Source organism: Martes martes (assembly GCF_963455335.1).
Source record: "Martes martes genome assembly, chromosome: 5".
NCBI classification, from domain to species: domain Eukaryota; kingdom Metazoa; phylum Chordata; class Mammalia; order Carnivora; family Mustelidae; genus Martes; species Martes martes.
The window spans coordinates 124,470,696-124,491,680 of NC_137892.1; the positions used below are offsets into that span (position 1 = coordinate 124,470,696).

At 57.8% G+C, this 20,985-nt stretch overlaps 1 protein-coding gene across 1 annotated transcript; it reads left to right on the forward strand.

Moving 5' to 3' along the window:
• Nucleotides 1-252: 252 nt before the first annotated feature.
• On the forward strand, nucleotides 253-19,907 carry PDGFRB (platelet derived growth factor receptor beta). The gene is made up of 21 exons (XM_080804281.1): nucleotides 253-537; nucleotides 1,067-1,333; nucleotides 2,056-2,183; nucleotides 2,299-2,473; nucleotides 3,078-3,270; nucleotides 3,967-4,082; nucleotides 5,424-5,547; nucleotides 5,884-6,095; nucleotides 8,557-8,651; nucleotides 9,577-9,709; nucleotides 10,192-10,296; nucleotides 10,653-10,763; nucleotides 11,797-11,956; nucleotides 12,626-12,786; nucleotides 13,329-13,447; nucleotides 13,676-13,798; nucleotides 14,530-14,641; nucleotides 15,048-15,147; nucleotides 15,658-15,763; nucleotides 16,591-16,823; nucleotides 17,955-19,907. Exons 1-21 carry the CDS (start codon nucleotides 366-368, stop codon nucleotides 18,118-18,120), a joined length of 3,111 nt encoding a protein of 1,036 aa, XP_080660407.1. The 5' UTR covers nucleotides 253-365; the 3' UTR covers nucleotides 18,121-19,907.
• Nucleotides 19,908-20,985: the final 1,078 nt, after the last annotated feature.

Genomic DNA, 20,985 nt, shown 5'->3' on the forward strand with positions numbered 1-20,985 from the left:
AGAGGCACTAAGATCAGGAAGCTAGGGGACTGGAAGGAGTCCTGAGGGCCCCTAGCACTGGGCAAGCTTGCTTCAAAGCCATGGCTTCCAGTCTGTGTCAGATTAGGGAGCCGTGGTCTTCAAGGACTGTGCAGACATGGCTTCCTCCAGGGTCAGCCAAGAGGAGAGGGGCTGATGTCCCTGTGCTGACATCTGACGCCTTTTCTCCCAAAGGCCAGGTGCTGTTGCTGCCCCTGCTGTTGCTGCTGGGCCCACAGTCCTCCTGGGGCCTGGTCATCACACCCCCGGGGCCAGAGCTTGTCCTCAATGTCTCCAGCAACTTCGTTCTGACCTGCTCGGGCCCAGCTCCAGTGGTGTGGGAACGGATGTCCCAGGAGCTCCCACAGAAAATGGCCAAGACCCAGGATGGCACCTTCTCCAGCACACTGACACTGACCAATGTCACTGGGATAGACACGGGAGAATACTTCTGCACCTACAAAGGCTCCCATGGGCTGGAGCCTAGTGAGCGAAAACGGCTCTACATCTTTGTGCCAGGTAAGCACCCCCACCTGCCTGCTCACTCTCCGACTTCTGTCAGCCGCAGGTGTCTGGGGGGAGTGGAGAGTGCTTAGTGACATTGTGAGCCACGGCCAGCTTCAACATGCAGATGAATCACGGGATCCAGCCTGGCTCGGTCCAGGAGTATGATCACTCCCCCGCCCCCTGAGTCAGATCAGGGAGATCTGACTGCTCCCTGCCAGCCCACCCCATTCCTGGCTCCCCAGAATTCTGGCTTCTCAGCAGGTTCCAATATGCTCTCTCTTGGGCCTCCACATCCCATCTTTCCCATCCTGCAAGCTCCGGGTACCAGATGCCCTTTGACTTGTAGCTTATCTTCTTTCCCACCCTGGTGCTGACCGTATCAAACATTAAAGCTGGAAGGGACCTCTGAGAGCATCCTTATTCTGTAATGGGAAGACTGAGGGGCAGAGAGAAGACACCTGCTCAAGGTCACACTGAAATTCAGGGGGTAGCCAGAAAACCAGTTCACCTGACCCTCATTCTTGGCTCCCATAACTGGCAGATCCCACGATGGGCTTTCTCCCGGTTGACCCCGAGGAACTATTCATTTTCCTCACGGAAATAACTGAGATCACAATTCCATGCCGAGTGACGGATCCGAAGCTGGTGGTGACACTGCATGAGAAGAAAGTGGATATCCCACTACCCATCCCCTACGACCACCAACGTGGCTTCTCTGGTACATTCGAGGATAAGACCTATGTCTGCAAAACCACCATCGGGGACAGGGAAGTGGATTCTGAAGCCTACTATGTCTACAGCCTCCAGGGTAAGCCCCCTTTCTGGCCTGATGTTCAGCAGAGGCAAGTATGGCCCTCCGCAGGGGTAGAGCCCTTTCCAGCTTATGAAGTGGGCAATTCCATTTTTCACCAAATTCTCACTGTAGTCTCGGAAGGCAGGTAGTGTTTCCCCATTTTACAGGTGAGAAGCCTGAAACTCAGAGGAGGGAGTATGCCCAAGGTCATGAGGAGGGTGGGTGGCAGGGCTGGGCTGCACACTGTGGTGGGCAAAGGCACAGGCCTCGGAGCTGGCTGGGTTTGAGTCCTAGCTGTGCACTTCCCATATGAGCGAGTTTGCACCAGGCACCTAATCTTTCCGAGTCTGCTTTGTCCTCTGGAAAATGAGGACCATAATGATGGCCCACCTGGTGGGATTATTGGGAGGATTAAAGACAGAGGCTTCCTGGTACATGGTTTGTGCTCCATACCTTTCTCTGGTACTTAGATGCCCAAAGAATACACTGATTCAAGATTCTAGAATGTCGGATCCATGAGGACAGGAATTTTGTCTGTTGTGTTTATTGCTAAAGTCCCAGTGTCCAGCATAGTACTTGGCGTACAGAACATAGTTAACAAATATTTGTTGAATTAATGGATCTGCCGCATGAGTCATCCCTTCCATCTCTGAATCCCCACCCTATCCCCAGTCCGCAGGGCTGGTGTGATGGCTGGTGGTGACTTCCTCAGCCCTAAACTCATCTCTCTCCACTAGTGTCATCCATCAATGTCTCAGTGAACGCAGTTCAGACTGTGGTCCGTCAGGGTGAGAACATCACCATCATGTGCATCGTGACCGGAAACGAGGTGGTCAACTTTGAATGGACCTACCCACGCATGGAGGTAGTGCTGGGCTGGGGGGTTGGAGGAATGGCCAGGGAAGGATGGGTATCTTGCCTTGTAGCCTAACTTCTTGGACTCTGCGTGATGGGGGGGCTTCCCCCACCTGTCCCTACAGAGTGGGCGGCTGGTGGAGCCAGTGACTGATTTCCTCTTCAATATACCCTCGCACATACGCTCCATCCTGCACATCCCTGCTGCTGAGCTTGGCGATTCAGGGACCTACATCTGCAATGTATCAGAAAGTGTGAATGAGCATCGGGATGAAAAGTCCATCAATGTCACTGTGGTTGGTGCGTGCCCTGGGGCTCAGCCCTGACCCTCCTTCTGAGCTGGACCTAGACCCTATCATGGCCCCAGGGTCCTGTCAGCTGCATTCCAGTACAGCTCTGGCTTCAGTACCAACCAAAGCCCACTTCCAGGGTAAACCCAAACCAAAACGCAGTGTCGGCCCCAAATCCAACTCTATTCCCAGCGTGGACTTTCTGCCTAGCCAGAACCTCAGGCCCAACCCGATTTCTAAACCCACCTGCCATCCAAGCCCAGGCCGCCCCATCCTCAAATTCAGCCGTGCCGCAGCTCACCTCAGCCACAATGCCGAGCCAGAATACGCTCAGTGAGAACGAAAACTCCAGTCCCAATATCAAACCCGGGCCCCAAATCAATATCAGCCCCCAGTTCGGTCCCTGGTCCAGTCTCAGCCCCGACTTCAACCCCAGGTCCGGTACCTCGATCATTGGTTTAGGTCCTGAAGCCTGAAGCCCGGAAGGCCGGGCTCCTTCCGCATTCGGTGGATGCCCTGCCTCCGGGAGCCCCGCCCCCAGGGGGCGCTGTCCTATTGGTAGCCGGGCCGGGCCCCACCCCTGAGGCCCCGCCCCTGACGGCCGCCCCTTGCAGAGAGTGGCTACGTGCGGCTGCTGGGAGAGCTGGACGCCGTACAATTCGCGGAGCTACACCGCAGTCGGACTCTGCAGGTCGTGTTCGAGGCCTACCCGCCGCCCACTGTCATGTGGTTCAAGGACAACCGCACGCTAGGCGACTCCAGCGCTGGCGAGATCTCCCTGTCCACACGCAATGTGTCTGAGACCCGGTGAGCAGAAGCCCACCCGCTCCATTCTTGACGTTATTCTCTGCAGCTGCCCGGCAGCTCACAGCCTTCAGCCACGGGACACACCTAGAGACCCTTTTCCTGAGAGCCCACTACGTGCGAGGCGCCGTACCAGGCACTGGGGAGGCTGCAGAGCTCTGAGTAGACTGTTCCAGCCCTCCTAGAGTCTCCTGTCTAGAGGGGGAAACAGACGCGGGTCAGATGATCACCCAGATGTTCAGTTGTCCTTGTGATGGGTGGGGCCAGCTGGGAGCAGCTGAGGAGAAGAAGGCCAGATGATCAGGGAGGAGGGTGCCAGACGGGCCATGACCACCCATGCATGGATGGTGGCCGGGAGGCAGGAGGCGAGCAGGCTGACAATGAGGGGCCATCCGTGCGGATAAAGCCCTGTCAGGCCTTTCTGCAGGAGTGAGATGAGGAGGGGGAGGGAAGGGGCGCTTGTCCCACCTTCTTCACCCCTCCCCAACCCTCCTCTGAGCTTGGTGGAGCCAGCTGCCAATGGGTGGGGGATTCAGGAGACTGGCAGCGTGAGTCCCGTCTGCTAGTGACACCTGTGTGACGTTGGGAAGGCCCTGCCCCTCCCTGGGCCTGGTTTCTCAGGTCCATCCAAGGAGGGCTGGGTGGGGGGACTGTGGGAGATCTTCCAGCACCGGCAGCTGGGCCTGTCGTGCTCCGCAGGTACATGTCGGAACTGACGCTGGTGCGGGTGAAGGTGGCGGAGGCTGGCTGCTACACCGTGCGGGTCTTCCATGAAGACGCAGAGGCCCAGCTCTCCTTCCAGCTGCAGGTCAACGGTGAGGAGCCCTGCACCGTGCCTCCCTGCACACCAACCCCCCACCGCTTCCCTCTCCCTTCCTACCCTGTCCACCCACCCACAGGAGGAGAAGGAGCAGAAGAGGGAGCGGAGGACTCAGGAGGCTGGCCTCGAGGCCGAGCTCCAACATTTCTGCTCCTCTGTGAACTAGGCATGTCGCTTCCTTGGGCCTCAAGCTGTACACGGAGGCCCCTGGGCTACACTGGTGTCCCTAACACCTCAGGCCTTCATGTGCCAGTGCCATGATTTGTCCTTCTCACATGCCCTCATACTTTACTACTACTTAGATAGGTATTCACTGAGCAACAACAACACACCAGTCTGGTTGAGGTTCTTGAGGCCCTGCCTTTGTGCCGCTTGTCTCCTGCTGGGGGAGGAGAAGCACTCCACGGTAGGGCAGAGAACCAGCAAATGACACAAAAGGCTAGAAGGTAGCAAGTGCCGTCGAAGGGGGAGAAAAGCTGGGTAGGGAGGACCGAGGGTTCAGGGGGCACGGGGCAGTGAGGGTTGCGATTTTGAGCAGCCTGATCAAGTTGGCCTCAAGGAGGTGACATTTGTGTGAAGACTTCAAGAACGTGAGGGCGTTTGCCAGGGGGTTCTGGGGGGCAAGGGCCCGCCAAGCAGTGGCAAGGCAGGACAACAGCAGAAAGCCGGTGTGGCAGGAACCGAGAAGGGGGAGAGTGGTGGGAAATGAGGTCAGAGCTGAGACCTGGTCGTGGGGTGTGTGTAGGGGGGCACAGATTGCATGGGTCCCCTCGGGCCCTTGTATGGACTTTGGCTTTTACTGTGACAGAGATGACAGAGCCACAGCAGGGTTTTGAGCAGGGGAATGACACACGAATGACTTACTGTTTTGTCAATTGACTTTCTAAAAATAAATGTATTTTGAAAGAGAATTTAATCTCTCAATTGTAGATGGAAAATCAGCATCACATGTCATAAATATAAAGCAACCACTAAAATAAACTCTGGGAAAACAAAGCGATGCTATTAAATTCTAGCTCCGTGCTCTCCTGCTCTCGCTTTCCCAGGGCTTTCTCTGACCCTCAGACCTGCTCTGTCTTTGTTAAGAGGGCAGATTAGCGAGTCTCAGAGAGGTGTTAGAGACAGACTGGCACCCTACTGAGGCTTTCCCTTTGAAGTGCCCAGAAGGGGAACCTGTCGGTTTTCACACGGGGATTCCTGGTATTTGATGTTCACCTGCAGCCTGAGGCTCCTCTCCCCCCACCCCCAGACCCTAGGCCAGATCCTCCTGGAGGGCCTTTCTCACTGTCTCCTTCCTGACCTCCCCACCTCCTGGCCTCCTGCCCTCTCCACACAGTGCCTGTCCGTGTGCTGGAGCTGAGTGAAAGCCACCCTGCCAGCGGGGAGCAGACGGTCCGCTGTCGCGGTCGCGGCATGCCCCAGCCGCACCTCACTTGGTCTACCTGTAGCGACCTCAAAAGGTGAGCAGACCCCTTGCCTCCATCTTCCAGAGTAACCACAGCGGCCTGGAAGGACCCAGTGGAGGTCATCTCCTCCAGCCCCTTCTCTGGGCACCAAGTTCCAGGCTAGAGCCCCGTTCTAGAAGATGTGGCTTCTTGGAGATGCTCTGCATGACCTCAATGTCCCTTTTCCTTACCTTGACTCAGGCGATCGAATGGAGGGAGTGGATTTTGCGATCGCGGGCTCTCAGTTCTGGGTTCGGAGCGCCCCCTGCCGGTCAGTCGAGGGGACACAGGAGGAATGAGCTCAGGACCAGTCAAGGACTGGAAGCTGACCCAACTGGCTTTCCTCAGCAGATGTCCGCGCGAGCTGCCGCCCACGCCGCTGGGGAACAGTTCGGAGGAGGAGAGCCAGCTGGAGACTAACGTGACATACTGGCCCGAGGACCAGGAGTTCGAGGTGGTGAGCACACTGCGCCTGCGCCGTGTGGACCAACCACTGTCTGTGCGCTGCACTCTGCACAACCTGCTGGGACACGACATGCAGGAGGTCACCGTGGTGCCGCATTGTGAGTCCTCCGGCCCGAGTGGCTCCTGGAGACCCTCCACCCCCACCTCCACCCTGCCATCCTTGGAGCTGTGCCTGGGAGCCCAGCTGTGCCGGGGAGCGTAGCTGTGCCTGGGAGCGTGGGCACTTTGGGGCCTCGCCAAGCCCACCAGCGTGTGCCCCTGTGCACTTATGCGACAACGCAGGACTGGCACATGTGTGTACACCCATGAGTGTACGTGTCTAGGCCATGGCTGGGTGTACACATGTTCTGTGTGCATCATAAGACATGATCAGGAGTAGGCCTGACCCTTGGACACAGGGCAGACCCTCCTAGTGTAGATTTGTAAACTACATCATGGAAACTTCCCAAGCCCCAGATACACGTGTCAGGCTGGAGTGTATGTCTACAGGCTTGTGCACAAGCATGCATGATGCCTGCCTTTGGGGGACCACACCGAGTGCATGCATAAAGCCGTGGATATGGCTATGCCCAATCCCCAGATGTGTATATAAACCCAGGGGTGTGTGTGTGTGTGTGCGTGTACGTGCAGATGCACAATCCCCACACAAGGGTGTGGATAGTGCATGTGTAATTCCTGTGCATGTGTGCAAACTGGCACAGAGCGTGGAGCAGCAGCACCCCCCACCCCATGAAAGTGTGCAGACACAGCCTCTGCACCCAGATGCCTGCTGTCCCATGCATGTCTGTGAGCAGGTTCACACACAACTCTTGTCCATGGGAATAGTGTCGGCCAGCGCCTGGGTGCCCATGCTACCTGCCGGTCCCTGGGCATACATTTCCCCTTGTTCTGGTCTCCATTTGTTCATTCGTTTCCTCTTTCTCCCTGAAGAAGGCCCAGCCTCCCTGCACTTCTAGTGCCCTCAGTCCAGAGAGAAGGCAGCCAAGGAACTAGGCAATCCCACTGCAGGGGGCAGTACTTTGTGGGGGCCAGGGAGCCTAGAGGGAGGAGGGGCTCTGTGTCCAGCTAGGGGATTCAGGAAAGTGTCCTGGAAAAAGAAATCTTTAGGTCAAAACCTGAAAGATACCTGGAAGTTAGGCTGGTAAGGAATGGGGTTCGAGTCAAAGGGAATGGCTTTTGCAAGAGCCCAGAGGTAAAGTGGGATCAGAGAACTCAAAGGCATTCATTGAGGCTTGAGCCCAGAGTATGTGTGTGTTTAGGGGCTGGAGCAGGGAAATAACAAGAGAAAGGGAAAGGACTGGTAAAGGAGGGGCTCGGGTTAGGCAGAAGCCAGGGCAAACAGAGCTTTGAAGGCTGTGGGAGGCGTTGGCAGGTTGGTCTGGCACACACACACGAGCCTCTCTGTGCGCAGAGCTGTCCCCAGCTCGCTGCCCCATGGTGGGACAGGTGGGGGTTTTCATCCCTTAGCTCACTCCCACTCCCACGCATGCGCACATACCCCTGAGCCGGTGGGCACCTGCAGACCAGCCCAGAGCAAGACAGAAGTAAAGCTTTTGTGTACCGCCTGAGGGGGAAGCCACGTACCAACCCACAGGGAAACTACCATGGCTGGACGAAACCTCTTCTTTTTACTCAGATTGCTCCTTGGAAGATTCAGACTTCCTTCCCAGGCCTGGGATGTGTGACCTTGTGGGGAGAGGGAGGAGAAGAGTGATGTTGGTCTGAGACCCTGAGGAGGAGGGACAGGGCCTCCAGGGGCGCTGAGAGGGGCAAGTGTGGGACAGAAGAAGAGGAAACAAGTTTGTGGGGGACCCCATGGGTGGCCAGTGGGGCAGGATAGGGGAGGTGAGGGTCCGGCCAGAGTGGATGCAGAGGGAGGGGAAGAGAATGGGAAATTGTACAGCAAGGAGGCCGAGGCATTAGGGAGGAGACTTGGGGCTTGGGGGCCCTGAGTTAGCCCCACCTGGTTACCCCTGTTCACTGGGGGATGCACCTTATAACTGTCGTAACTACCCCGACACCGCTGGGGACTCCGGGTGAAGCAGGGGAGGAAACGGTCTGGATTCGTCAGGCTGTGGGAGCTCAATCAGGCTCTGTCCTAGCTGTGACAGCCCTGGCAAAGGCATGGGTTCAGAGGTGAGGTGAGCCCAGTCATCAGGAGCTGGTATCCGGTCTGGGACCATGGCAGACAGGCCAGACTGACCCCCAAAAGGGCTGAAGGCATATGGGAGCCCAGAGGGAGCTGAGTGCCATTGTTACTGAGGGGTGTGGTTTCTTACAGGCAGCACACAAAAGCTTTACTTCTGTCTTGCTCTGGGCTGGTCTGCAGGCACCCGCTCATTCAGGGGTATGTGCGCATGCATGGGAGTGGGAGTGAGCTAAGGGATGAAAACCCCCACCTGTCCCACCATGGGGCAGTCTGACGTCATAGGCCATGGCTGGTGGAGGGCAGGACAGGCAGAGAGGATTTGCCGGACCAGCAGTGGGGACACGGGAGGACTGCCAGGGAGCTGCCAAGCTCCCCGTTTGCTTATGGCTGGCTCTTGTCTCTGCCTGCAGCTCTGCCCTTCAAGGTGGTGGTGATCTCGGCCATCCTGGCCTTGGTGGTCCTCACAGTCATCTCCCTCATCATCCTTATCATGCTGTGGCAGAAGGTAAGCTCCCACCCTTGCCTGGTGGGTGCACATGGGCACACTATTCTTTCTACATGGAGCCCCAGGTGCCCTTGAATGTTGCAGGATCTGGTCATGGCCCAGCCTGGCACAGAGTGCTGGTGTAAAACGATGGAGAGCTGCCTTTACCCCCAGCAGCAAGGGCCATCTCGGGCCTGATCCAGGCCAGCCGGGGTCCCTTGCCATTGCTGTGCCTTCCTGGGTGTTGCCTGGACCTCAGCCCTGTCCCTCTCAGCCACAGGGCAAGGCACTTTCTGGGTGGACTACATGAGTCCCAGCATTCTTCCAGCTCTCACCTCCAGAGGCTCCCAGGCTTCTACTGAAATGCATTCTAATCCTACTAACGTGTCATTTCAATGTTCTGTTCCGAGGCTTCACCATTCTGCGATCCTGATGTTTTAAGATTCTTGAGTTAGGATTGCAACACCCATGGATTTTATCATTCTAAGAGCCCAGTCCTATGATTCCAACATCCTATGATTTCAACATTGTGTGCTTCCATCTTTCTGAGATTCCCACTGCGAATGACCCAGCTTGGAGAACGGGCTGTCCACATCTAACTGAATGCCCCTAGCTTGTGTCACTTCCCAGGACTGCCTGCCCCGCTACTCCCATCTGGGAAGCAGCCAGGGCTCTGGGAGAAGCTGGCAAGGAGGTCCTGATGAGCCAGGCCCTGGGCTATTAGCTGCTCCTCAGCCAGCACCAAGCTGGGGCCTCTTGGCACCTGTTTTACTGAGCCCGTGAACCTGAGCCTTATCAATAACTTGCTGTGTGACTTCAAATAGGCCTCTGTCCCTCTCTGGGCCTCAGGGTCTCCTGCTCCATCTGCCCCATAAGGGGCCATGGGCGGGTAGGCCCCAAAGCCCAGACCTCCTCTGATGAGCCATCCCTGGTGTTGGTCTTGCAGAAGCCACGTTATGAGATCCGGTGGAAGGTGATTGAATCCGTGAGCTCCGACGGCCATGAGTACATCTATGTAGATCCTATGCAGCTGCCCTACGACTCCACCTGGGAGCTGCCTCGGGACCAGCTTGTGCTTGGTCAGTCCAGGGTACTCTCGAGGGCAGTCTGGGCACTTTCGGGGGGTGGCAAGACTGTCTGAAGTCTTGCCTTCTCGGGCCCTCAGTGCCCCTCTCCATACAATGGGGCAAGGTGATACCCCAGGGAGGGTTCAGCACTCAGGTCCTATGATCCCATGACTATGTGAGATCGCACCCCTTGGGGGCAAAAGGGGAAGTAGGAACTGAGGATGGGCTGCATGTCAGGCCGTGCTTAGTCTAGCTGGGAAGGCCAAGGTGTACAGAGGAGCTGAACTCCCTTTGGGGATGGGAGGAAGGGACTAAAGATGGACCAGAAAGCTGGCAGGACTTAGATGAGACATCAGGAAGGGCTGCAAAGCACTGTGGGAGACACCTGGAGGGGAACACCTTAAGTCCCGGTTGGCTGGAGGGGTTGACCTCAGAGAGAGCAGGGTATGTGGTTCCCTGGTGGGCCAGGCGCTGAGGGATTGTCTCTACCCCAGGACGCACCCTGGGCTCCGGGGCCTTTGGGCAGGTGGTGGAGGCCACGGCTCATGGCCTGAGCCACTCGCAGGCCACGATGAAAGTGGCAGTCAAGATGCTGAAATGTGAGTCCTGGGAGCCTGCCCCTCCCTCACATCTGGGCCCCCACGTGTCCCCTGCCCCCGGCCCCACACAGTCAGGCACTCCCCAGCTCTCATTTGCTGGACACAAGTAGTACAGTCACCTGTGGGCCAGCACCGCCGCAGGCTCTGCTTTGGCCAAGAATCTTCCTCACCCTGGGCCCCCCCCCCCCCGCACCTCCTTCTCTCCCTGACCTTCCTCCCACCCTCTTTCTCCTCCCCCTGCTCATGGGTCCTCGCCACCCCCAGGCCATCTGGGTCTTACAGTAGGGTGTGGAGCAGAACAGCCTCCTTGGGGCCTCAGGGACAGGGCAGGCCTGAGGCCCCATCTCCCTCCTCAGCCACAGCCCGCAGCAGCGAGAAGCAGGCCCTCATGTCAGAGCTGAAGATCATGAGTCACCTCGGGCCCCATCTGAACGTGGTCAACTTGCTGGGGGCCTGCACCAAAGGAGGTACCAAAACCACTCCCCCAGAGGGTTCCGGAAAACGCCAGCTGCCCAAGCCTGGCCCCTCCCTGCCCCCTCCTCAGTCCAGGGATGACAGGACACTCCAGCTGGAGGGTCTGTACCCGCCCTGTCCAGTGCCCTCATTTCACAGACCCAGATGGGGGCGGGACTCACAAACCCACAGAATCACATCATCTTCAAGGCCCAACGACTTGGCCGTTTCCAAACCCAGGGGTCCTCTGACTCTTTAAAATTTTCGCAATACATTCCACAAACTCCTAAGTCCTGGCCCCTGTGAGGTGAGTTCTGTCCCTACACCCGGAGAACACCAGCAGGCTGACTGGGAGCTGCTTTCATTCAGATCATAGAACGAAGTCTCCCCAGCCCTTGTATTTATTTGAAGCTCTGATTGCAAGTTAGGCCATTAAAAAAAGAAAAAAAAGAAGTGTTATCACTGTTTGCAGCTGCTTATTGTGAGATTTGGGATTTTCCTCAGTATTGTGCAACCAAAATAAAATACAGAAGTGAGCTTCACACAAAGGCCAATTTATGTCCACAAGATCACCCATTTCAAAATGTCTGTATTCATCAATATTGTCAAGTTCCCATGACGGGCTTCAAGTAAATATACTGTATTTGGGTTGAAACAGTAACCTGATAAGAAATAGTTGCCTTTCTTTGCTCTATATACTGGGCTCCAGCATCTGCCGTCATTTGAAAACCTATGGGTGACATCTACCACCCTGTCCTTGCTCTGTGCCAGGCCCAGGGCCGAGCTGACAAAGGCATTATCTTATGAGTGCTCAGGGAGGTGGCTAGGGTTAGCCCCATTTAACAGATGGGAAAAGTAAAGCTCGGCCAGAATAAGTATCTCCCTCCTGGTCACAGAAGCCAGAAAAGAATCGGGGTTAGCCCGGTGCCAAAGCCTCTTGGCCATCCTACCAAACTGCCTTTCCAAGCTGCAGCCGGGCGTCAGGCCCCAGGCCCTGACGGCAGGTCGGAGCCCCGGGGGCTGTGCCTGAACCTGTGCCCCCCGCAGGACCCATCTACATCATCACTGAGTACTGCCGCTACGGCGACCTCGTAGACTACCTGCACCGCAACAAGCACACTTTCCTGCAGCGCTGCTCTGACAAGCGCCGCCCGCCTAGCGCCGAGCTCTACAGCAACGCCCTGCCTGTCGGGCTCCCGCTGCCCAGGTACTGCAGGAGGCTTTGGGGAGCCCTCGGGGCACCTGCTCACTCCCTCCCTGTCCAGGACGGAAGCTGAGGCCAGGGTGGGCAGAGACAGTTTAGGAGCTGGGGTGTCGGTCTGTCACGGAAAGACAGGAAGACTCGGCCTTGTCCGCCCCCACCGCGGCCTCCCCCGCCCCGCCCCGCACTGGATCAATTTCCTTCCAGTCATTGGTCCACCTCTAGAGATATGGGCGCATGTGGTCCCCTAGCTCTCCGGGGAGCTGGCACTGTAGGCAGAGGCATTAGGATGACTCCTTGCCCACTCTGGGCTGTGGCTGGGCCCTAAGAGCCAGATGGAGACCCCTGGAAAGACACCGTGCTACCTGCCCTTCCTCTGACCCTCGCGCTGGAGTGCTGTGATCACACCTAGGCGTGAGCTCCCTGGGGACATGCACAGGGTCTTATGTCATCCCAGCACCCCGCTGCCCAGCTTAGGACCCCATGGGCTGGGGGGAAGGGCTCCCTGCGTGGCCATTCAAGTGGTGACAGGCTGGAGGAAGATGAGTGGCGGAGGGAGAGAGGAAACCCATGAGTGACAGGGCCTTGCGGGGCCTCGGGGCAAGGTGGGACGGGAAGGGAAGCAAAAGGAAAGCCCCGTGGCCCTTCCTCTTGTGACGTTCCTCTCTCCCCCAGCCATGTGTCTCTGCCCGGGGAGAGCGACGGTGGCTACATGGACATGAGCAAAGACGAGTCCGTAGACTACGTGCCCATGTTGGACATGAAAGGAGGCGTCAAATATGCAGACATTGAGTCCTCTAGCTACATGGCCCCTTATGACAACTACGTCCCCACCGGTGGGTCCTCACCTCAGCACGGCCCCCACCCCTATGCAGGCGTGCATTCCTATCAGAGCCTTTCGTATGCCCAGGCTCGAAACAAAAGGGGGAGGAAGGTGGCTTGTCCCCATTTCAAAGATGCGGAAACTGAGGTTAGCCACCTGCACACAGCTGCTCTGTGAGGGAGCCCCAGAGTGAACCTCTGTTTCTGGATCCAGAGCGGGAAGAGTTGGGGTGGAGGGATTCCTGGGCCTCCTGGGGCATGGGCACAGAGGAGGCCCCAGGCTCCCGGGCTGACCCAGGGTCCCTGAGAAGCAGGCAGGTCAGACTGAGCAAAGGTGGCCTGGGGCTAATGTCAAAGGCTTTTCTGGCCTATGAAAGCACTGATGAGGTAGGAGAGGTTTGCATTAGATGTTTGGAAATTGTCTTCCTTTTTCTGGAGGACTTAGAGGATCAATAGCTACCTGTATCAGACAGTCGGCCTCTGTGAGCAAAAGGGCAGGGGTCCTGTGGGCCATGTGGAGACCCACGGTGGTAGGTGAACTTCTGTTCTCCCCTAGCTCCTGAGAGGACCTGTCGGGCCACTCTGATCAACGAGTCCCCAGTGCTTAGCTACACGGATCTCGTGGGCTTCAGCTACCAGGTGGCCAATGGAATGGAGTTCCTGGCCTCCAAGAACGTACGTGTGGTCACAGTGGGGAGGTGGGCCACCCAGCCGGCCAGGGTCCTCCAAGTACAAAGCTCTGTATGGCAGCTGTGTCCCCTGTGGTGGGTGAGGACAGTGAACGCCCTCACTGGGTGGCCCCCCTCACCTGTGTGGCAATACATTTTTCCCCAAGCCCTTGGCGGGGAGGTCTTTCCCCACAACTGCCCCCCAAGGCCTCAGCTCCCATCTCCCCCAACTCAGTGTGTCCACCGAGATCTGGCAGCCAGAAATGTACTCATCTGTGAGGGCAAGCTGGTCAAGATCTGTGACTTCGGCCTGGCTCGTGACATCATGCGAGACTCGAACTATATCTCCAAAGGCAGCGTGAGTACCATGTGCCTCTGACCCTGGGAACAGGTTCTCTCCTGGTCAGCGTGGCTGTGGCATGTGGGAGATGAGGACTGAGTGCATTGTGACCTGCTCTGTCCAGTGGTGACAGGCTTGGCCTGCCTAGCCATGTGTGCAGGCCCAGGAAGGGAAGCCACCAGCTGTGCATGGGATGGGGGGTGGGGGAGTGGAGTGCTAAGGTTGTGAGGTGAGCCAAGGGCTCAGAGTCACCAGTCATGATGTGGGGGCAAGGGACCCGGGTCCTGGGAAGCGTGGAAAGGGAGCAGGTCAAATGTGTTTTTGGTTAAAATGTGACCATCCTGTCAGCCACTCATGTTCCCACTTTCCACAAGAGGACAGTGAATTCCAGAGCTGGAGGGACTCTAGACCACAGAGATCGAAGGTGGCCGGGTCAGAGCGGGGGGCTCCTTGGCTTCTCTCTGGCTTTCCTGCTCTCTACCAAGCCGTCCAGGGGCCTCTACTGGGGTCAGGAAAAGGGACCTCAGACCCTAGGGCTCTTGTTCAGGGATGGGACCACCATGTTACCAGCTGTGGGTAAAGAAACTTGGCCTTCCGGTCCCCTGGCCAGTACTGGGATGACTGTGGGATCTGCATGCCTGCAGAGGTGGGCTCTCAGGGCCCGGGAGTCAGGTGCTGGGGCGGAAACTGCCAGGTGTGGAGTGGGCCTTGGCCCTCCTTATACTTAGTGCTGTGCTGCCCTCCCCCAGACCTTCCTGCCTCTGAAGTGGATGGCCCCCGAGAGCATCTTCAACAGCCTCTATACCACCCTGAGTGATGTGTGGTCCTTTGGGATCCTACTCTGGGAGATCTTCACCCTGGGTACGCTCCCCTGGCCCCCAGCCGTGAGGGGCACAGCCCCTACCCTGCCCGCGTGTACCTCCAGCCTGGTGGGGCTGTGGGACTGGCTCTGGCGCAAGTTACAGTTCTCTGCTGCTTTCTTGCGGCTATAAGACCTTGGCAGATCCTTTGTCCTCTTTGGGTCTCTACTTCCCCAGCTGATTATGGATGGGTTTGGAAATGACATCAAAAAGCCTAGTTGATCTGGTTTCTCTGGTTCTCTGACTCTGGGGAGGGTTGCCGTCTCTGTCCAGAGCCTCTAAAGGGGGCTCACATGTCTCAGTGCCAAGGCCATTATACCCTTGTCCATTCTAGGGCTGGTGTGCTTCTCTCTGCCACTCTTCCAGCACCTCTGAGCCGGTGTGTCTCTCGTCTCTGCTCCCTGCAGGTGGCACCCCGTACCCAGAGCTGCCCATGAACGAGCAGTTCTATAATGCCATCAAGCGGGGGTACCGCATGGCCCAGCCTGCCCACGCCTCCGACGAGATGTGAGTGGAGACTTTGCAAGTATTTTTTCGAGTGCAGACGGTAGTTGTCCAATTTAACTTGCTTAAGGCAAAAATAGATTCGTTCAGAGATCTAGAAAAACCTCCGTATAGCTGGATCTAGGTGTTCAGAGGCTGTCCTCAGGAATCTGGTGCTACCCGGGTCTGCTTTCCTTCGTGCTGGCCACCTGCTGGCTACCTGCTCGCTGCTTTCACCATAGTTCGGGTGGAAGGCCCCAAGCTGACTCAAGGGCTCAGCTGGTGTCACGTGCCCATCCAGAGCCAGCCATTGAGCTGAGAGCCATGAAAACTCCTACCAGCTAGACCTGGGCCATGTGATCACCAATGCATTCGACCCCACGGAACCTGCCAGCGGGGGGAGGGCCTGCTAAGGAACAGGAAAAGCAATCCCTTTTCCACCTGTCCTCCCCAACTCCCTTCATTGCTCACCTGGTTCCGGGAGGCTGCAGAGCCAGAGCCAAAGACCCTGACCCCCTCTGTGCCTCTCCCCAGTTACGAGATTATGCAGAAGTGCTGGGAAGAGAAGTTTGAGATCCGGCCTCCTTTCTCCCAGCTGGTGCTGCTTCTCGAGAGGCTGCTGGGCGAGGGGTACAAAAAGGTATGTCGAGGCAGCGAAACGGAGAGTTCTGGTCCAGAAGTCAGACACTGGTATTTGAGGGACCGCCCTGTACCTTCTCGGGCTTCACTTTCCCTGCTGGTACTAGTAAGGGATGGGCTGGGGCTGTGAGTTGAATTTATTTTAACAGCACAGCGTTTTTTGAAATGAAATCCTGCGTGGAAGCCGCTGCCCACAGCCCCCTTCATCCCGCATCCCTCCTCATGCCTTTGCACCCACGCACCAGGCCTGGGGCTCCCTCAGAAGTCTGAACAACCTTAGGCTGCGTGTCCGCTAAGGGCCTGACCACCCTGATGCTGCTTCGAGTTCCTCTTTGGGCTCAGTTAAGGCAGAACCCGGCCTGTCCACCAGAAGGAGCTACAGGGAGGGGTGATGCACATCCCTTTTCCCCTGACCCATTCCTAACCACACTCCCACCCACGTTCAGTCACAGCTCAGCACCCAGTGAGATGATTGGGTTGTCACCACTTAGCAGTTAGGGAAGCTGAGGCCACAGTGAAGGGGGTTGAAGCAAGGTGACAGCCCATACCTGTCTGTTCTGAAGTAAGGGGAGTGTTAGGGTCACAGGTGCTAGTCTGCTGACTGTCCCCTCCCTGGGGGGGGCCCCGAGCCCACCTCGTCTTGTGTGATGGCAGCTGGGAGAGCCGCCAGCTGTGTGTGGCTTGACAATTCCCCTTCCTCTCCAAGCACCAGTTGCCCAATTCTCACGAGGCAGGAGCGGCCAGGTCAGGGTCCCATGGTAGATGAACCCCACGGGCATTTGTGGTCTGACCTCGCTGTTTCTCCGGTCCTCCCTCCCCGTGGAGCAGAAGTACCAGCAGGTCGATGAGGAGTTTCTGAGGAGCGACCACCCGGCCGTCCTTCGGTCCCAAGCCCGTTTGCCTGGCTTCCATGGCCTCCGATCGCCCCTGGACACCAGCTCTGTCCTCTACACTGCTGTGCAGCCCAACGAGGGTGACAACGACTACATCATCCCCCTGCCTGACCCCAAACCTGAGGCTGCTGATGAGGGCCCACTGGAGAGTTCTCCCAGCCTTGCCAGGTAGCTGCTCTGGCTTGTGGCCCAAGGCAATAGTGTGTGTGTGTGTGTGTGTGTGTGTGTGTGTGTGTGTCTTCATGCCGCCAGGCTTGCCTTAGAAGTCCATTACCTGGGGAGTACTGATTCCTGCCGGTGAGCAGAAGGGAGGACTGAACTCATTTGGCTTCTGATGAGCTCAGGGAGAAAGGGCAGGCTGGTAAGAGACAGAATGTCTGGGACTTAATTGCAAGGTCAGTTTCCTGGAAAGTGGCCCCCATAGGCCTTGTCCCTGCTCCTCTCCCTAGGCCCTATCCAGGCCCTACGGAGAAGTAAGAAGTCTAGTCAGCATCCCCAGCACCTGTGTACTGTTCTGGGGTCACTGCCAGCCCTGGCCTGGGCTCCATTCTCCGGCACCACGTCCCGAGGGCCCCCAGGAGCCTGGCTATAGGAGGCTGTGGTTGTAGGAGGTCTGGTGCCCACCGGAGTTGAGGCCAGAATTCTGACTGGGAAGGAGATTCATGCTTTTCTTTTGCCTTGAGATGTGGTGACGTTACAGTGGGTGGGGATTGCAGGAAGGCCTGGACTTCGGGTTCAGACAGGACCTTCCCTCAGCTGGAGAGGAGAGTCCCCCACAAGGCCAGACACCAGTCCCCCCACCCCCCAAACCAGATCCACTCTCTGGTGAAGTGGCAGCAGCCACAGGCAGGGTTCCAGCTCCAGCTGTGGCCCCAGCTGCCGTAAGGCCCAGCCAGGCCCTGTCTCCACGAGCCTCCCTCTCTCCTTGGGCACTCGGAGCTCCAGGAGAACTAGAAGGCCCTCTCCGCCTTCCTTAGGAGCAAAGGTTGCAGGGCTCCAAGCAGCCCATGTACAGAGGAGCGAAGCTCAGAGCTCAGACAGCTTGAGGCGTGAACGCTGGCCTGTCCAGCGCCCTCGCACAAGCTGCCTCTGCTCCCCCGGCCTCCGTTTCATCCTCTCAAAGATGAAAACTGGAGTGCCCATTGACGTGGTGCTTTGCGTAGTCCTGACAGGGATTGGATGACCTAAAGGGTGTGGGGTGTACGGGGCATGCTCGAAGGCACAGAAAGCTCTGGGCTACTACTGTTATCTTACTGTGGCCCCCGCCTGGCCCCCCACTCACCTGCCTTCTCCTCCTAGCTCCACCCTGAATGAAGTCAACACCTCCTCTACCATCTCCTGTGACAGCCCCCTGGAGCCCCAAGAGGAGCCGGAGCCCCAGCCCGAGCCCCCAGCGGAGCCGCAGCCCCCACTGAATCCAAGCTGCCCCGGGCCCCGGGCCGAGGCAGAGGACAGCTTCCTGTAGGGGGCTGGCCCCACTCTGCCCCACCCGAAGCTCCCCCTCTGCCTCCCAGCAGCTCCCAGCTGGACTGGCCTCCCATCCGCTGTCACTTTCTAGAAAGCTCTTGCCCCTGGCCTGTGGCACCCCAGCCACTGGGGTGGGTTCGGAGGCAAGAAGGCTGCAGGGATCATGACCGGCCTCTGCCACTGGGGGGCCACGTGATGGGAGCCAGGGATCTCCCGGGACGCTTCGTTTCTCCATCTGTAGGATTGGAGCACCGGGCCCGGTGATGCACAATCTGGGCTTCTCGCCCTGGCTGACAGGTGGGGAGGCTGGAATCCCTAGAGATGCTCGGCATTCAAGAGGCATGGATTAACGTTCTTCTGGTCTCGCAGCTGCTCCTCCAGGAGCTGTAGCTCTCTCCTCGCACTTTCATCCACCTAAGAGCTGGGGAAGGGACCCTGGCATCCCGGCTCCTGACTGAGCAGGGGCCTGGCCTCGGACAGTGATGTTCATCTGGAAGCCACCTCTCCTTGATGCCAGTCTCCACTTTCCCAGGCCCGAGCTGGTCTGGGGCCATCCATGCTCCCTGCTGGGGGCTGAGCCAAGTCCAGGACACTCTGGCCCACAGCCCCTGTCCCAAGCACTTGGGGCACACCTCGTCGTACAAGTGCCCGTGTCCATGTTTGCCTGGCCCCGTAAGTGCTGGGGTCTCCTTCCTTATCACCGCCCGTCTTACTCCACCCACCAGAGTCTTCAGGGCCAGGCGGGCCCCGCATCTGTGATGAACGTGCAGATGTGCTGGCGAGGAATGTCCGCATGCGTGCATCAGGAGGCTCATCGGACCTGATGTGGGACCTTGGAGGAAACCCTCGCCCTCTCTGGGCCTGTCTGCCCTGTTGACAAATGAACAAGGTGGACTCGTTGACTTCTGGTGCCTGCAGCACTAACATTCTCGAATCTTCCAGGGGGTGGCACACTTGCTCAGAAGAAGCAAAGCCAAACACTCCAAACCTCCGTCCTAGGGGTCAGCTGGGGTCTGGGGAGATTCCAGACCATGCATCACACTCTGGGCACCAGGAACCGTGCCCCTTCCCCCAGACCTCCAGCAAGCCCCAAAAGGTCAGCTGCCTAGGCCTTGACTTGGAGTGACAGGCAGTGTCTTGGAAAGCCCCCAACAGCTGCCCCATGGAAGGACTACGGGGCCCCTCTCAGACCCACCAGTGAGCCCTGGAGCCATCCTGGGCGAAGGAGGCAGAGAGGATCAGATCAGACCCCTTGTGCGGTCTGCCATCCAGCACCTGCAGTCCAAGTCTGTGCCACAGACATCGTGGACAGTGAGGGCTCCTGGGGGACCCCAGAGAGTACAAGAAGCCTTTTTAGTTAACCTGAGAGGGGTGCAAAAGGCAGGTATTTTGTGGGTTGCCTTCTCACCCAGCAGCTGCCTAGTTCCTGAGGGAGGGGGTACGGCTCACTCCCTGCCCAGGCCCGCTCTCTGCACTCTCTGCCAACCACACCCCGGCTCAGTGGGCATCGGGGGTGCCAGGGGAGTGAGGGCTGTGGCCAAGACTGCTGGCAGGAAGAGAGCTGGAAGTGGGCGGCAGCCCCCTCTGCCAGGCCAGGAGAGGGAGGGAGTTCTCACTACGGTACCAAAGATGTAATCACCTAGGTTTACAAGTATTTTTAGGACTCACATTAACTCACATTTATACAGCAGAAGTGCTATTTTATATGCCATCAAATTTTCCTATCTGTGTACTTTTTTTTTTTTAAGAGAAAGATTTTAATATTAAACCTGGTGCTTCTCACTCATGGACTTCGTGGTCTCTCGCGGGTTTAGGTCCCTGTGCCATGGAGGTGCCAGGAGTAGAGTAGGGCAGATGGGGCTGAGCTCTAGCCATAGTGTCCCCACACAGTGTCCTCTAGCTCGGAATCTCAGTTCCATCTGTAAAATGGGGTTTGCACACTCCTCCACCGCTTGCTAGCGGCTGGACGGCCTGGGCCTTGGGCTTGGGCTTCCCAGGGTGTGAAACGGGAAGGCTCCTCCGCTACGCAGTGCTTGACTCTGGGCTGGCCAGACCGTTCACAGGCTCCTGTAGAGGAGCCTGAGCCCCCCTGTGGCCCCCGCCCCGCCGCACCATGTGCTTTGGCTTTGGCTGGTAAGCCCGGACACCCCCTGCCCTCCCCTCCATTCTGCTCGCGAGCCAGAGGGAGGCTGGTGTGGCTGGGAACAGGCATCGGCTCCAGCCCAGTTTCCAGGCCTGGGTGAGTAGCAGTGGGGTCTCAAGTAGGAACAGAGCAGACAGAGCACCCATGGGTGTCAGAGAACAGAAAGAAGTGAGGAAAGAGGGCAAGTGAGAGAAGGAAGAGGAAGAGAGAGAGGAGGGTGGGCGGGGAGAAGAGGTGGGCGTGGCCAGGGTGAGGCTGGGGAGCGAGGGAGGCCCCCCTGTGTCTCTGACACGGTCTAGCTAGCGAGGCCGCGCAGCAGGGTGCAGACCCAGCAGGCCCCCAGCCCCTCATGACCACAGCAGTTCAGTCGAATGGGGGCGGCAGAGGCCGGGCGTCCTGGTGCCGGCTTGCCAGCTCCATCTTGACCGCAGGCTGCACAGCACAGCCCAGGCCTGACAGACCCCAGGGCAATAGAGCCAACGGGGGCAAGGGCCAGAGGGCAAGGGTCTTAGACCCAGGTTGTGGGTTCCTGACTGTCTCACTTGGGCCTTTTGGCAGGGGTCACCCAAGGTAGACCTGGGTTTCTATCGATCGTGCCTCACTGTGTGACCTTGGACATCCCTTGCTCTCTCAGATGTCGGGAAGGGGGCATCTCCGTTTGCTTCTGGGGCACAGCCACCTCTCTTTGGAAGCCCACACTTCCCTGGACTGCCGCCATGG